General features: G+C 41.6%; 1 protein-coding gene across 9 annotated transcripts in view; it reads right to left on the bottom strand.

The window, feature by feature from the left end:
- Positions 1-275: 275 nt before the first annotated feature.
- acaca (acetyl-CoA carboxylase alpha) overlaps positions 276-15,863 on the bottom strand; it is a 39,159-nt gene continuing 23,571 nt past the window's right edge. For all 9 annotated transcript variants that reach the window (XM_049591281.1, XM_049591283.1, XM_049591280.1 and 6 more), the window contains 17 exons: positions 15,214-15,369; positions 14,942-15,088; positions 14,289-14,558; positions 13,099-13,196; positions 12,796-12,916; positions 12,518-12,628; positions 10,362-10,505; positions 10,106-10,226; positions 8,085-8,181; positions 7,868-7,964; positions 7,639-7,774; positions 7,384-7,561; positions 7,177-7,289; positions 6,335-6,489; positions 5,257-5,427; positions 2,155-2,291; positions 276-1,991 (listed from right to left, as the gene is read on the bottom strand). In XM_049591281.1, coding sequence (XP_049447238.1) covers positions 1,865-1,991; positions 2,155-2,291; positions 5,257-5,427; positions 6,335-6,489; positions 7,177-7,289; positions 7,384-7,561; positions 7,639-7,774; positions 7,868-7,964; positions 8,085-8,181; positions 10,106-10,226; positions 10,362-10,505; positions 12,518-12,628; positions 12,796-12,916; positions 13,099-13,196; positions 14,289-14,558; positions 14,942-15,088; positions 15,214-15,369 — 2,379 coding nt within the window. In that variant the 3' untranslated portion in view covers positions 276-1,864. The remainder of the gene's footprint in view (positions 1,992-2,154; positions 2,292-5,256; positions 5,428-6,334; positions 6,490-7,176; positions 7,290-7,383; positions 7,562-7,638; positions 7,775-7,867; positions 7,965-8,084; positions 8,182-10,105; positions 10,227-10,361; positions 10,506-12,517; positions 12,629-12,795; positions 12,917-13,098; positions 13,197-14,288; positions 14,559-14,941; positions 15,089-15,213; positions 15,370-15,863) is intronic.

Here is a 15,863-nt window from a genome sequence, read left to right as displayed (position 1 = left end):
TACTATACTATAGTGATACTGTGCCACTGAGCAACTTTCATAGAAATGAATGGAGCCCATGCTGTATCTATGTCTCTTCATACATCCATAGAACCCATTTATGTAGATATAAACAGCTCATTCTAAGGTAGTGAGAACACGACAAGTAACATTTCAGATGATTTTATACTAAAGAAAACATACTTATCACATTAAATTCCATTTCTGCCAGTACATCCCCCTAAATCCTACACACTGGACCTTTAATGTAAGGAAGTGGAAACTTGCACAACACACTTCAGAATAAGTTGGGTAAGCTTTATTAAATTTGCACATACAGAGCTCATCAATTTTTTTCTCCATCCTTGCATAGGAAGCAACCAGTTACTTATAAAGCAACTGGACAACATGTCAATACAGGCACATAAAAGGCACAGCACTGACCACGAAGCCATTTCACATCGCTAACGTTGCATTTTCAGCACAGCATATGACACAATGATCTGTGGACTGAATTCAACATTATGGTGCTGATTATTAATATGTACTCTATTCTCATACAGTTGCCGCAGCTTGCCTGTCTACTGGTAACAAACTCAAGTAGAGGAGTAATATGCAATTCAAACATTGTTTTCAAAAATTAATATTAAAAATAAGTAACATTTCATATACATAACGGTACAAACTTTAAATATGACAGTTTGGATTACAGAGAAAATTAGACACCATATCTGACATGAAACATGTAAGTCCAGTGAACAGTAGCCTTTGTTCTTTCACAAACAGACATTAAATGATTAAGACATCTAGATGTTAATTCAAAAATATTTCCTTAGTTAAAAAAAATTAAAACCTTTCAACTTGTAATAATTGGTTTTAGGAGCAAGCACTAAAACTAGATGTCAAAACAGTAACCCAAGGGAGTATTTTTCTAAACACGCCATTATCCACTCTGCGTAGTACCATGATCAATGCTCATTTATGCTATCATCATCTCTGTGTGTATTACTGCTTGTAACACTTTGTGCGTGTACATGTGTTATATTTAAATGCACGATTCACCAGTTAAAACTGTGCACTTTTGATTCTGGGTGCAATGTGAGGGAACAGTAAAGTGCATCTAAAGCAGCATGTGTGTGTACTGTGTGAGTGAGAACAGAAGGGACAGCTGTGGTTTTGTTGTGAGGCGAGCTGCCTGTCGCTCACTGCAGGGTAACTGTGAAACAGTCGGGGTCTTAAATGGACCTTGTCCCCGCTCCCTGCTGGGCTCTCCTGTCCAGATCTGTTGTAGTGTTCCCCGTCTTTGTTCAGTAACTAAGTGCTCCCTACTTAGGAGTGTAAAACCCCCTTTCTCACTAATGCCCCCAGCAATGTGTTGTCACCGTCAAGTTGGTCATCAAAACACTTGCGAATCCTAACAAGCATATGTCACAAACCAAGGTGTATTTCCATATAACAACAACATTCTAAATGTATTGTTGCGTCGAGGCCACTGATTATCATGGAAGCATAAACAGCTACTTGGGCCAACTGTGTAAACTCCAAACATACCACATATTAGTCACTCAATATTCCCGTAGTCATTTCTCAATTGCACTTGAATACAAAATACATGGATTTATTTAAACACTGGCGTACATGTAAGACAATTTACAAAATGTCGTAATTGATGTCAGTCATCTGAACTCCTGCTTAGTGAGATTCATAGCCAACAATTCATCAGTAACCTGGCAGCAGCCAAGAGCCATCACGTTGGCTCCTCCAGCTTCAGTTTCCAGCCCAGCGCTCAGTCAGCAGCAGGTCTGGCCGAGCTGGGCTCCTTTGGCTGTGTGTTTCGGGCCTGAGCTGAGCTTCAGCCAGGCGAGGAGGAGAGGCCAGGCTCCCACTAGGAGGAGGCTGACGTCTCCATTGTGGACAGGATACGGACCACCTCGGCCCTCTGTGTGGGTGAGATGTGCTGGGTCATGTGAACAATAGAATCCATGGCGACCTCTGGATTGGCTTGAACAAGGCTGAAAATAAAAGGGAAAACAAAAGAAAACATCATAATCATGCAGTGAAAGCTGGATATCATATGTGTCAGCCAGGTTGGTGGATGAACATATTGACAGGTGAAAATTAGCTGCACTGTGTAACACTTCATCAGAGTGAACTTTAACTGTTTAGAATTATCACCTGCGTATCTGCTTGAGGATGTGATCTCGGCGGATGTACTTGATGTTCTCGTCGATGACGGACCTTGCGCCCTCTTCTTCAGCTAGCTGCCTCTCCAGCCATGCCACGACCTCTTCATTATTATCCCACAGATAGGCCTGTGTAAGAGAAAATGAATCACTGTGAGGGAAGTTCAGAGGATTTTTGGATAAATATGCTTTAGAAATCACACTTTTTATCAGCCTGTTGAGATGTTGGGGCGATTGCAGCAGTTGACACATGTTCAACCAATCTCCATAAATTCTGCATGACTTAGCAATTTTGTCCAATCACTGCAACTTTTTTTTTTTTTTGCAAATTTGACCAATCATTGTAGTTTCCCGGAGTTTCACCAATCATAGCACAAAGTAACTTCCTTGTATCTGGTTGTGAAGATGTACACATGTGCGACACAAATGTCTCAGACTGTTTGTGCCGGACATGTTTAAGACTGTGCAAAACAATTCACTGGTGTTCTGCACGAAAGCAGGCGTAAACTGTTTTTGCACCATGTGCATGGCTACATTGGTACACAAATGACATCAACTGACAAACACTTTTCTACCGCAAAGCACACCCAGAGAATGGCTGAAATGCTTGACAACAGACAAGGTAAATCACCAGGAGAGAGGCTGTTGTATCCCGAACTATTGCGCATGCTGGAACAGTCTTTCAGAGAGAATCAAGGTGCATTAGATTAAATTAGTACAGTTAGTGTAGTATAAATCACAAACTCAGAAACAGTGTGGTTTTATTCTCACTGGAACAAGCTCCCCTCAACACGTACATCAAAAAACGCAACTATTTTTTGCAATTTTCACTTGCTCCCACAATTTCGTTTCCAAAAGTTTTTTTTTTAAAGCTGCCGTGGACACAATAATCCTAAAAAAAAAGAAGCCTGCAACACACTGGATGGACTGTCTTATGTTATGGGTGTGAACAAGTGTTACTGGGAATTTACAAGTAAAGCAAGTAATAAAAAAAATCACATAACAGATTAATGGATAAAATATATAAAATATCACAAATCAACAAATAAATATCAACAACAATAGGGATGGACAGGCACAAAGTGCAGGCCGGATGTTGTGTTGACTGGACCTGATAGAGAAATTAGTATTCATGAGTGCTGGCATCTCTGATCCCAAACAAAGCCAGGCTGGAGGGCTTAGCAAAGATTTGGGGGCTGAGGGGTTTAATGGGCTCTTGCCTTTTTTATGAACAGTCCTGCTTGAGGTCCACAAGAACATTTAATGCCCTTATTAATCATTTTTAATCTGTTTGCTTTTAATTAAGAAACAGCGTGTTGCTCTCCTATCTGCACGTGCCAGGGCTGTGATTAATTGTGGCTTAAGACAGCCAGTCCTGATTGGGATAATATATTAGCTAACAAGAAGGCCACTTCTGAGGAGATCTCAAACACCGGGCAGCCTCCTGTCACCCCTGCGGCTTGTACTCTGAGCCTGACTCTGGGCCGGAAGGAACAGCATTTATGTATCTCTCAGGGATGTTTATTTTCATTAAGTGCCAGTTATCAGGCTGACTGTAGTTCATCACAACGATTTCACAGGAATGCTCACTACTTCTTTATCTGGTGCACCTTGAGGAGAAGGAATAGGAGCTTCAGGATAAAAAGAAATGACCTCTGTAATCATTCCCAGGGGCTAAGAAGGTGTTTACACACTTCCCTGAAATGAAGTAAACCTCAGTCTTTAATGGCAATTACTATCAAAGACTCTCAATCATTCATCACAGAATACTGGATATGAAGACTATGTATATTAGGAGGTACTTAAACTGCATGTAATCTGAAAATAAATGAGTATAAAACAACATGTATGCATGTATGTGATGCTTGGGCTTTATCTCGGGCTTGTTGGGAAACCAGAATTACTGCCTTGCAGTTGTATGCCTCCACAAACCAGTAGTTTACACTCATGTCTGTCCATCACTGGTACTGCAAGGAAGCTACATAGCAGCACGGCAGCACAGAGGATTCATACAATCACAACAGTTTTAAGATAGGCACCCAAGATTAGTGTCACCAAGTATCTGACCAAACGTTTCCCCTTCTGTTCCCGAGGTTATAACGTTATATAATGGTCAGACGTTGTCAGTTAAGTTGACCATTGACCTTTTAGATAAAATGTCATTACGTTATCATTTTATGCTATTAGAAGTTTGTGTGAAATTTTGTCATAATTAACTTATGAATTCTTGAGCTATGGACAAAAACATGTTTTGTGAGGTCACAGTGATATTGACCTTTGACCGCCAAATGCTAATCAGCTCATGCTTGACTATAAGTGAATGTTTGTGCCTTATTTGAAGAAATTCCTTTGGGTGTTCTTGAGATATCCTGTTTATGACAATGACACAGGTGCAAGGTCACAGTGACCTTGACCTTTGAAAACCAAATTCTAAATCACTTGAGTCCATGTGGAAGTTTTGGCAAAATTTGAGAGAAATTCCCTCAAGGAATTCTTGAGATATTGCATTCAGTAGAGTAGGGCGGACAGCCAGATGGACAGACAAGCCAAAAACATGATGCTATTACCAACGCAGAGGCATAAAAAAAAAGTTATTTTTCAGATATTTGTGTGGTTGTGAGACTGTGTTTCTAGGAAAGGATGAGAAGTGAGATACTATAAATACGTAGTATTCTATTCAGTTTTTGCCCACATACAATCTCTTGGATTTCATACACTTGTATTTTATAGTGCAAGATGCTTGGAGTAAATATATGGTCATTTTTGTCTGTTTTAAATTCCAGAGAACCTGAAACCGTCTACTGAAATGAAGCTGTATTGGCTTACTTTTGTTTGTCACAGAGTCATACCGTTATTGGCATGAGATAAAGCAGTAAATGACTGAAGTATTTGTTTAAAATCTGTGCAAACTAGATAAATTGTAGCATCATCATTTATGTAATTTGCTTCAAACAGATACATTTCAATTCAATTAAAAGTCCAGTTTACATGGAATGTAAAGCTATGAGATACTTATGATGTTTTTCTACTTTAACACTCACTGAATGTTGAGAGATTATAGAGCAAGGCCTGTAAGGGCACAGTGGGGTTTTACCTTTACAGCCCCCTCAGCCTCCACAAACCAGCGGCGTAGCATTGCCTGGATTTGGCCGTCTGTCAGTTCGCTGTTGGCTGCTTGGATCTTACTCTTCACTGTGTCCTCCAGCAGCAGACGTCTCAGGCGCCAGTAAAAGAACTGACGAGATGTTTGCCATTCAAGTATATCCTGAGACAGGCAAAAGACAAAAGAAATAATCATGTAAATGCAGCTACTGTTGTTAGAAGCTACTATTGCTGCATGTTTTTACAATTTACTAAATGTCAACATGTAGGTCAGTGTATTTAATAATTTGTGAATTTGAAGGGGAATATGAATCATTTTCTGCCGGTCTAAATCCACATCTGGGATGTTACACTGAGGTAGAACTTATTAAAGTAATAGGAATCGCTGGCAAAAAGGTCTGTGGTATACATTTGTCTTGATTTTCTCTAACACTGATTACATAATCCCAGCCGCTTATGTGAGGATTCATTAGGACACATAATATAAAAGACTACTTTAACACAAATTCCACTCTATTTAAAAGGGGTAATTCAAGTTTGTGGAAGAACCAGTTGAAAACATTATGTGGGAATCTTATCTTCAAAGAAAATGTCACATTTAAACATAACACGAAGCAGATTAATGTAAAGGATTTATCACAGTGGATTGCAGATCTGAGGAATTTGAACCTTCAATCACAGAATTCTCTGCTGGTGTACTTGACTTCAAACATGCAGACCAGTACAGTCATACTGTGAGTACAAAATACACTGCTCACATAACCAGAAGGTCTTTCACAGATGGATGGCAGTCAAAGGTGAGTGTGAGTATGTTTTTTATGTGAAAGATGGGACTGGGCAGGCACAGGATGAGGTGAGGCCTGCCCGAGGCTGCTCTGCAGTTTCTAAGGTGATTGACCAGGGTCATCAGAAGATAATTATGAGGACGAATCTCACAGCCTGGTGAGACCAAACATTATTCACTAGGCATGTGCGGCAGCAGCTAGATGGATACTCCCCTGTGGGCTTTTCAGGTCATTCACGTACTGACACTCGTACTGTAGTGATACATGCACACAAAAAGCGCTCACCGTTATTACGCCCTTCTCTTGCATGCGACCAGGGGTGTCATGGAGGTCTGCAAACTGCACAGCCACCTGGTGGTAGATAGGCAAGAGGAACTCCTCACGCTCCTTGAGCTTGGTCTCCAGCTCTTTGCGATCAGGGGGGCTCAGTTCTGGGGTTCCTGTTGGAGTTACAAAGCAATACCATACAACGCTGTCAAATGAATTTGCCAAAAACGGACTGCCGTGTTCCAGCAGGTTTTGATAACAAGCAGTGTATATGGACAAGAAACTGCAGCTGAACCTAATAGGCAAAAGAAACACAGTGTACAAGGGGCAGAGTTTAGGAGTGAAAGCAGCACATTCTACCCTCACAGTGGTCCTATAGAAGGCCTTCCTTTACCATCAAATCAGATTCTACATGAGCATGCATTGGTGAATTAACTCCTGCTAACAGCATTTTGTTTTGGAGCTCCCCAAATCCCTGGCTGCTGTCACCAAAGACTGATTTCTGTCAATTCCAATCTGTAAGCTCGAAAACATTCCCCCCAATAACCCTCCATTCCTCTAGTTCGCCCACAGCGCCAAGCACACACAGCATTGGACCAGGGTTGCTCTGAGCCTGCGGGAAAATCAATAGGCTGTGCAGGAGAGACAGGAGAGCTGGTGATTGATCTGAACGGGCTGTGATTGACACGAGTCCTGGGGGAGTGCAGCGAAGATGATACAATCAACCCCAAATAAAGAACGACAGGGAGTGCACACATGCTCCCACCTGATGTATTGCTCCTTACTAAAATGAGGACGAGGCCGAGGGGGTGAAAGACACCCGTACAGAGCTATAATTAGAATTGAAGTGGAGGACTCACCCAGTCTTTCAGCCAAGCTCATGTAGACCGGATCCACTCTTCTCATGGTCTTCACCAGGTCCTTCCTCCTGAATTTGATCTCCACTGTTCCCTCAGGCTCCAGAACTCCACCTCTGAAGACAAGAATGATTGAAGTGAGTAAAGGTGGTTTGATACAGATGATATTTGTTTTTACAGATGAAACTGCCCTTTTCCGGTCTCACTCACCGGCTGTCCTTGTCAGCGTACATCTCCATGTGGCGAGGGTTGATGGTTGGATCTATAACCACCCAGGATCCTCCCCTCAGCTCAGCCTGTGGGGGAATATAAACCAGGACCGGCTGCTTGTACTCCCTCAGCCCGTCCACGATGTAGGCCCCAAACTTCAACACCTGGTCATACATATCTAAGAAGAACAGTTTCATATGAGACACTGGATGGTTTTAATCCCAGACGGACTGATTACCACGGAAGCACAAGTACCTTTCATTCCTCCAGAAAAGCCCCTCCAGTTAGAAAACACAATAAGAGGTAGGCCCTCTCTGTTCAGGTCCTTAATAGCCTGGGCTGTTTTGAAAGCAGAATCTGGGAACCACACCTGTCCTGCCTGCTGGATGATCTAGATATACAAATCACAAAATCAGCACCTGGGCGTCTGTAAATGCCGAAATACATGGATGCCAGGTTATGCTTGAGTATATGCACCCCTTACCTTCGCCTCAGAGTCCAAATTGGCTGGATCAGCTGGGATGGACAGCTCCACTGACCTGGTTTCTACAGCGACCACCCCAGTAGGTATCCCACCCAGTCTGTGGAGAGAGGCTATTCAGCACTGACATCTCCAAAACACCTTGACTACATTTGCAGTGCCAACAAATTCATTATTGCCAGTGTGCCATTATGGTTTAGTGTTTTGTTGGGACACTTACCTGGCTCTGCCTACCACCACACTCTGAGCCCATGGCTGCATGATCTCCATGAAGGAGCCCTGGTCAAAAAAGCCACTCTGCCAGGAACCCTTTGGTGCTGTATATACAGAGAGGAGTGAGAGGAGTGTGACAGAGGAAAGAAGTGGGGTTAATTATGGCAAATTGGAAATGCGCCTGAATCAATTTTCTGAAAATATTCTCTCTTTCCATTGTTTTCTCTGGCTTTATTCTTCCTGCAGTCCAATGTTGTGCATTTTCTCCCTTAGAATCTGTAATCTTGGCAGCAAACCATGATGGATGACTGTAAAAGAAGGCTTGCTCAGCTCTTTTTCTGCCTGCATACCCTGAGAAACATGCCCAGCCTATGAGGTTACCATTCAATTAAGCCTCGCCACTCATCACTACCAGAGACGTTGACTAGCTTCCCACACGGTCCCCCAATCTCTTTGCTGTCCCAAGCTGTAATTACATTGATGTGGAACCTGCTCAGTCCTGACCTGCAGTGTAAAACATGCTGGATCCATTTTGGTCCTATCTCGATCTTGCCTTTAGCAGCATAATGCCAGGCTTTAATGTTACTCTCTTAGTTTCTTAACAGTCTCTCTCTCTGGTAATACATTATTTCATCCTCTGAACCTGGGAAAATTAGCATTAAATGATTAATCTTTGTATTTATTTTACAAATAACACAAAGAAATTAGAGTGTAGCTTTTTACAACTGCTGCTAAAAAATAGAGTGAAGATGATTAGTAGAGGAAATGGGTAAAAGTGAAAGTGCATAAATCATCATCATTGAAGTACAACCAGGATGCTATATAACACAATACAACTTTTAGTGCAACTCAAAATTTGATGTAGCCACCCCACTGTCTCAGTTTTAAGCAGAGAATGGCTGTATGGCTACATGTAGGGCTTCAAATAGCAATCATTATTGTTAACTGGATGATTGTTTAGTCATTAACATCATATATTTTGTCTGAAAAATGTCAAAAAGGTAATAAAATATCAGTTACAGTTTCCCAGAGCCCAATTTGATGCCTCAAAATTGCTTGTTTTGTCTAAGAAGCGACCGCTGGGGCCTAAAAATGAAGGCAACACTATACTGCAGTTCCTCAAATGGCCACTTGAGGCTGGCTGCAAAAGCGAGTCAATCCCTGTAGATCCACATGTTAAAATGCCCAACTTTGTAGCAGAAATGAACACGTATACAGCCTGGTACAAGAAATGATTTTGGTCTCTAATGCTAACTTTCTCACGTATAACTGCACAGGGACTGAATTTTTATATATGCCCCTATAAGGAGTTGGATGTTTTGTTTTTCCAGTATGTACATTTTGTTTTAATGTTTTAAACCTTTTTTATTCGCTAGCAAAAATTAGCATTAGCATTATCACAGTTAAACATAGCTATAAAAGCATCGTGGTGACCAAGCTAGCATTAGGGATTAGCTCAACCCTCTTATGCAAATATGGTCACTTCTGGCTCCAAAATTCCAAGATGGCGTGGCCAAATTGCCAAACTTGAGGCTTCAGAATGGGAGTCAACAAACCAATCAGTGACATCATGGTGGTTACATCCATTCTCTTACACAATTTAGGGCTTTTTTCCAATCAACAATCAGAAATGTTATGGTATTTAATTAACAGTTATATAAAAGTTTTAAAAAAGCAGGAAATCCTAACAAGGGAGAAGTTTGAGAAGCAAATATTTGGCAATTTTGCTTATTAACTGACAAAATTGATAGATAGCTTATGATGAATTGATGATCAAAATTGAATCAACTAGTAGTTGAATCTGAGAGGAATAACGATGACACCAGGTATATACACTGGGGTAATCAAATGTTTGTTTAAAAAAAAAAAATCTTACTTCATATTTATTAAAGATCTTGCATCACAAAAACAACCCAGACAACCCAGACAGTATCTACCAGAACTACAATCACCTACACTATTCTGTACCTACCTGCCAACAAAAAAATAACAACAATATTTCTCTAGATAGTGAGACTAGACACTCACTCTGGCTGGGACGTCCTGCGAGCATCCAGCGAGGATCATAGGGAGTCTTTGTGGGCACAAACTCTACCAGCCGATCTATTGGATCCTTGGCATTGAGGATTGGCACTGGACTAGAGTTACACTAAAGAAAAGACAAAGTGAGCTTCATTTTATTATGACAAAAAACAAAACAAACGGCTATAAACATAGAGATAAATTCATTTATCACAGTGCTACAGGAAGCAGCATCCTGCTCAAAACAACAGCTGAACATTACCTTGGGCATGTAGGACAGCCACTGCAGGAGTGCAAAGACTCCCTCAAAGTCATCACAAACAGTGCAGTGGGTCACACCATTGTTGTGCATGATTTGAATGCCGCCAAGTTGGTTGTTGGATGTGTACACTTCTCTGCCCAGCACCTGTGGTAGGAAAAAGATAAAGGTATTTATTTTACATCATGGCGAAAAGGATGCTAAAAATAATACTTTTCACCGTTGAATCCCAGACTGTCTGACTTTTAAATATGGCTTTTTTGACACACACCATAAGGCTTTTGATGGTAGGTTAGAGCGTCACAACACAAACTATGGAAGCACTTCTCTTGAAACCTGCTTGAGAACTGGAGCAGGAGTTTGCTGCCCACTTTAATTTAGTGTGGATTTACCCTTTAAATGCCTCTTCCGTGTGGCCTCTGATGGAGGCAACAGGGTTAATGTTCATGTTGTGCAACCTCGGCTGACAACAGGAGGTGTTGTCGCCAGGCTTCTGGAGTGGGGGGCTGTGGATCAATGAGATGGCACACAGACAGCCGTGCTTGGTAACAGCAGGGGTCCTGCATTACACGGCCCCGCTGCCTTGTCAATACAGGTGATCAGCAGCCAGAAATCTCTCTACCGCAGCCGTCACAGGTGGGTGGCGGCACCTGCCACTCTTCCTGGGGGATTTTCTGATTTTCACAGACGGTATGAATTAACACATGCTCTTCTGTATCCAAAATGCTCAATTAACTCAGCTGGCTTACATCCTTTTTTGTTGTCAAGTGTATCTCTATCTACCAATTGTGATAAATCCTGTTGTACAACGATGAGAGGGAAGCCACCAAACTACTTTTACCCTCAAAACTGCCCCTATGCCAACCTGAAGCCATAAAATCTCACTCCCAGCCCACCCTATTTTCATAAGCAGCCTAGAACAGGTGGCAGAGCCCTGACATGGTTCCATAAAAATCAGAGAGGAGCTCAATCCCTACCCTCAGCTCTCACCTTTTCAGCCATCATTTACTTTCTTTATTACCATTAATGGTTATGTATCTGGCTACAAATCTAGGGCACTCTCCTAAAGCTGTCAGGAAAGCCTGCGGCCCCGAGAAACATTGCAGTCACCTTGACATACACAAAACCCCTGTGCCTCTGGCCATCGCCGGCTTCATTAAGATTCCACAGCAGAGAGAAGAGGAGGGGAAATAGGAGGAGGAACAGAGGGAGATGACTGTGAGGAAGAAAATGAGGGGCAAACTGGATGTAACAGCTCACTGGGGTATTTATGCTAGTAGTTACTATCCACTCCCCATGAAAATATGAGAGCTTTCCAGCAGCTAATGGAATGATGATCTCTGGGTGGCAGCCTACTGCTCTCCATTAAGCTTCAGTTAATAGCCAGGAAACCACATGATAAACAGGCAGAAAAAAACGACCCCATTTCTTGCCTGGGCTGCTGGTGAAATCAGCGCTACTTTTAAATGAAGACAATTGATTTTAAACAAAGGATGTATTGTGATGTATCCCCTGCACACTGTTGACACTTGTCAGTAAACATTTCTATGAGTCTACTCCAGCAAACTGAGCTAAACAGTGGGGCCATCTAAAAACAATTGAGCTCCCAGCAAATAGGTATGCCATCATGGGTCCATTTGCATGATTTGTCATGTTGCGATCTGTCATCTAATTTGAAATGGAGTCATCTTAATGTACTGACAAGGACAGAGAATGGAAGACAAAAGGAGGTAGTGAAGTGTGAAGGCATACACACATATACACATGTGCATCCTCACACCAATCAACTGCACGGTGAAAACAATCTGCCTCAGCAAAACTTTTCATTTTGATTAAAAACAAATGATATGGGTGTCCTGCACTGCAGCCTCAGGCATGTCACTCTATTTCTATGCAAATATAACTTCATGGTTCGCTTTCAATTATTCCACTGTGAGTGGCAGGCAGGCTCGTGGCCGCGATCTGAGAGGGAATCCTAGTAGAAGAGAACGAGGCGGGAGGAGGCCTGATCACCCAGTTGGAACAGCACCGAAATCATGGCACACTTTTCTAATTTCTTTACTTTGATATATATATCTAAACACATCATTCATGACGTGCCATTTAGTATCTCAGAGTCTGCAGTTTTGTTTATGCATTTACACAGTAGATCATTTCACCTTGTTGAGTGCCCCAGCTCCAGTTAGGATAATGTGAGAGTTGTCCACTTGAATGGTTCTCTGTCCGAGCCTCACCAGATAGGCCCCAATCCCTATGGCTCTGCACGTGACCTGTGGGTCAACACAATCATGTTAAGGCTCGCGAGCTAATCAAGTCTTTGTATAGAGCAAGTCTTTGTTCTTGAAAGATCGCACACAAGTGTACAGCTCAAAGCTGAGGAGCAGGCTATGTGTATGCATGTGTTTGTTATACACAAGTGCGCCCATTTCAGTCTCACTAGGTTCATGGTGATGATCTCCTCATAAGCCAGAGAGGATTCTCCAGCAATCATCCCAGACCCTTTCAGATTCTCCACACCCAGACCTTCATCTTTTCCAATGATGTCAGTGATCTTGTACCTGCATGACAACACATATATTCACTCAAAGCCAGACGTGACCCTCTGATAGCTTTCTCTTCCATTCACACCTCTGTAATCTCATGGGCTTTAAACTGTGATGTCCTGCATGTTTGACTGATACTACAGCGTCTTGCAGATTCACTTTATCACATACAAAGTTAATGTAATAAAAAGATGTACCTGGATTCTCCCTCATCTTCCACATGTTCGCAATGCACAGAGTTCAGGGCTGAAACTTTCTTGTAATCCTGAGGTGTGAGGTAGAGATACTTGAAACCCTGCAGGGGAATATAGCAATGACTGCTTAGTGATGACAGACAGAGACACATATGCAGAAAACTACAAAGTTGGATCTTTGAGAAGGCGAGAAAAGAAGAAGAAAAAAGAAAAGAAGAAAGATAAAATGGAGCAAGGCAGGTATGTTGATGCATTTTCTAGCTTCAGGCAGCCATCTGCCTCACTGTTTCATAAAATGACATCAATAGATTGCAAACTTGTGAGTCTGTATAAAAAAGCCACCAAATGATTAAAAGCTCGCCTAATTTTTTGGGGAAATATTTTCTTCACTCTTTGCAGACCAGACAGCATAGTCACCTTCACATTTCCCTTGTTAAAACCCGCCTCAGTCAATTTTCTGTAAATTATATTGGACCCATAACATGGAACAATGTTAATCAGCTTCCAGGTCAGTCCTTGCCAGTATTTCAAAAAACTGAAAAAATCTTCGAATCTTAGCTATATTCTTTTGAGTTACTTGTTTATTCTATTTATAATTATTAAGCTTCATATAACTTTTCTTATCTGTATGTGACATTTTGTTATAGAGTAATGAATTTATGTGGTTTTCAAAACTGTGTTCAGGCTAAGTTTCTTTTATCTGATTGTCTGTATCAAAACAAGGAAGACCTTGGATAAACCTTTTAGGCTTTTGTCCTCCCTTGCATATTCTGTTAATATTTACTATATTACCGCTGTTGTTTAAGGTGCTCTATGTGTCTTGTGGTGTTAGAATGAAGGGTGTTTATATTAAACGTGTCTCAAATAATGTGTTAAACGTATGTAGAAGTAATCCCTGTGAGTCATAGCCCTTAGATTTCCTACCATCCTGCATACTCCGTTTCCACCTTTTTTTGTACTCTGGCTACAGTATGACATCATAGTGATATATTTCTTGAGTTGGTGTCTGAAGTAATGACATCCATTAAGGAAAAGACATTCAGTGATTACCAGTAAAATAAACAATGCACTGACAAAATTATATTTCTGAGGATATTTGTGTTTTGAAACTTTAAGTTGATGAATTTGGGGTTTAAATCAGTAACACAACATTCTGAAAGGGAATCCCACAAATACAATGTTATGTGACTGACCTTATAGGGGTCAGCTGGATCTTGCCAGGCCACGTGGAACATGTGTCTGATTTCCTCTGCCAGCCCAATGCGGGCGCCACTGTTGGCTGCGATGTAGATCCGAGGAATGCCGCTCTCTCGTGCCATCTCGGAGGCCCGCAAGAACAGCACGTCCTCCTGAGGCCCGAATGAGCCGATCTTGTGCGTGATGTCGTTACTTATGACGATGATCTCACGTCCCGCTGGATATTCTGGCGTGCGCAGGGTCATCCGCCATGCCACCATACCAATCTGTATAAACAGTACAGATGCACTTTAACAAATACAAAGTATCTTTAAATTCTGTAACATAAACACACTGTTTATACATTCAGTTTAATGTCATTGATTTGATTCAGACTGCAGCACTTTGTCCTTAAATGGAATAACAAGACATAAGTGTTATTTTTAATGCGCTTTCAGTGATGCCATACAACAATAAAATATTTAAAAACCACACTAAAAAACTGACAAAGAAACACAGGGACACCTACAGCCTGTGAGGGAAACTGCACATTTGAAAGAGTGTGGATAGACAAGAAAAATGCATGTTATGACAAACAGGTGTTATTTTAAATGTTTTCATGTATCAAAGTAACAACAAACAAACAAACAAAACAAAAACAAAAACAAACCTCATTGCCCCCTGGCAGTCGGTTCATCTGCACTAGCTGACCTTGGGCGTCAAGAACCAGCTCTGTGAAAGTGAGCAGCTCAGAAGGAAGAGGGCATTTAGGTAGGTGGGCATAGGCCTGGTAAGAGTGCCACAGCTTTTTCAGAGCCTGGGAAAAGAAATTAAACAGTCAGCACAAAATGATTCCATCAACATAATTTGGCCAATCAGTATTTCTCATCATAAGCCAAGCACAATGCTCAGCATCACCAGCCATTCATTTTTGTATTGTACCTGTCTGAACATTTCTGGAAAGTCGTAGACATAGGTGGTGCCCAGAGACTGCGCCTGGAAGCGCTTAGACTGCAGCAGGTCCTTGGTCACGTAGGGCGTGTTGATGAGCATGCCATGCAACGGACCCTGCTTGTCTCCATACGCTTGGAACATGATCTGAACAAAAAGGGACAGAGAGAGTCACTTTACAGATACACTCACCTCTTCTGCAACCCTGCCAAAATATCATGACATTGACAGTGATGATGATAATGAGCATCTGTGATACCCACTTCTACAACCTTAACCAATACAAAGTATGTGATTTAACAATCTCTTATTAACATAATGAAGAAGTTCACACAGTAGTCAGACGTTTAAGAACAATGTACACAAGAAGTGGTAACAGCCTGGACATCACGCTAAAACGTCAGACATTATCAGACAGACAGGAGCATTCAGTAGTGACCTACACTAAGTGCTACAATGTTGTCAGTGCAGCTATGGTTTATGCAGGCACTTCCAATCACAAATGAAAGCTCAACAGCATGTCCTTGTAATCCCAGAGCATTCCACACCATTCCAGCACACATTATCTTGCAGCTAGACTTTGGTTATTTTAAAACTCAAGTTCAATCAATTTGTAAAATGACTGCAGGAAATGCAACAGA

This window comes from Epinephelus fuscoguttatus, linkage group LG12 (assembly GCF_011397635.1).
Source record: "Epinephelus fuscoguttatus linkage group LG12, E.fuscoguttatus.final_Chr_v1".
Taxonomy (NCBI): Eukaryota; Metazoa; Chordata; class Actinopteri; order Perciformes; family Serranidae; genus Epinephelus; species Epinephelus fuscoguttatus.
Note: the sequence above shows the minus strand (reverse complement) of the source record. Positions and strands in the feature narration are given on the sequence as shown.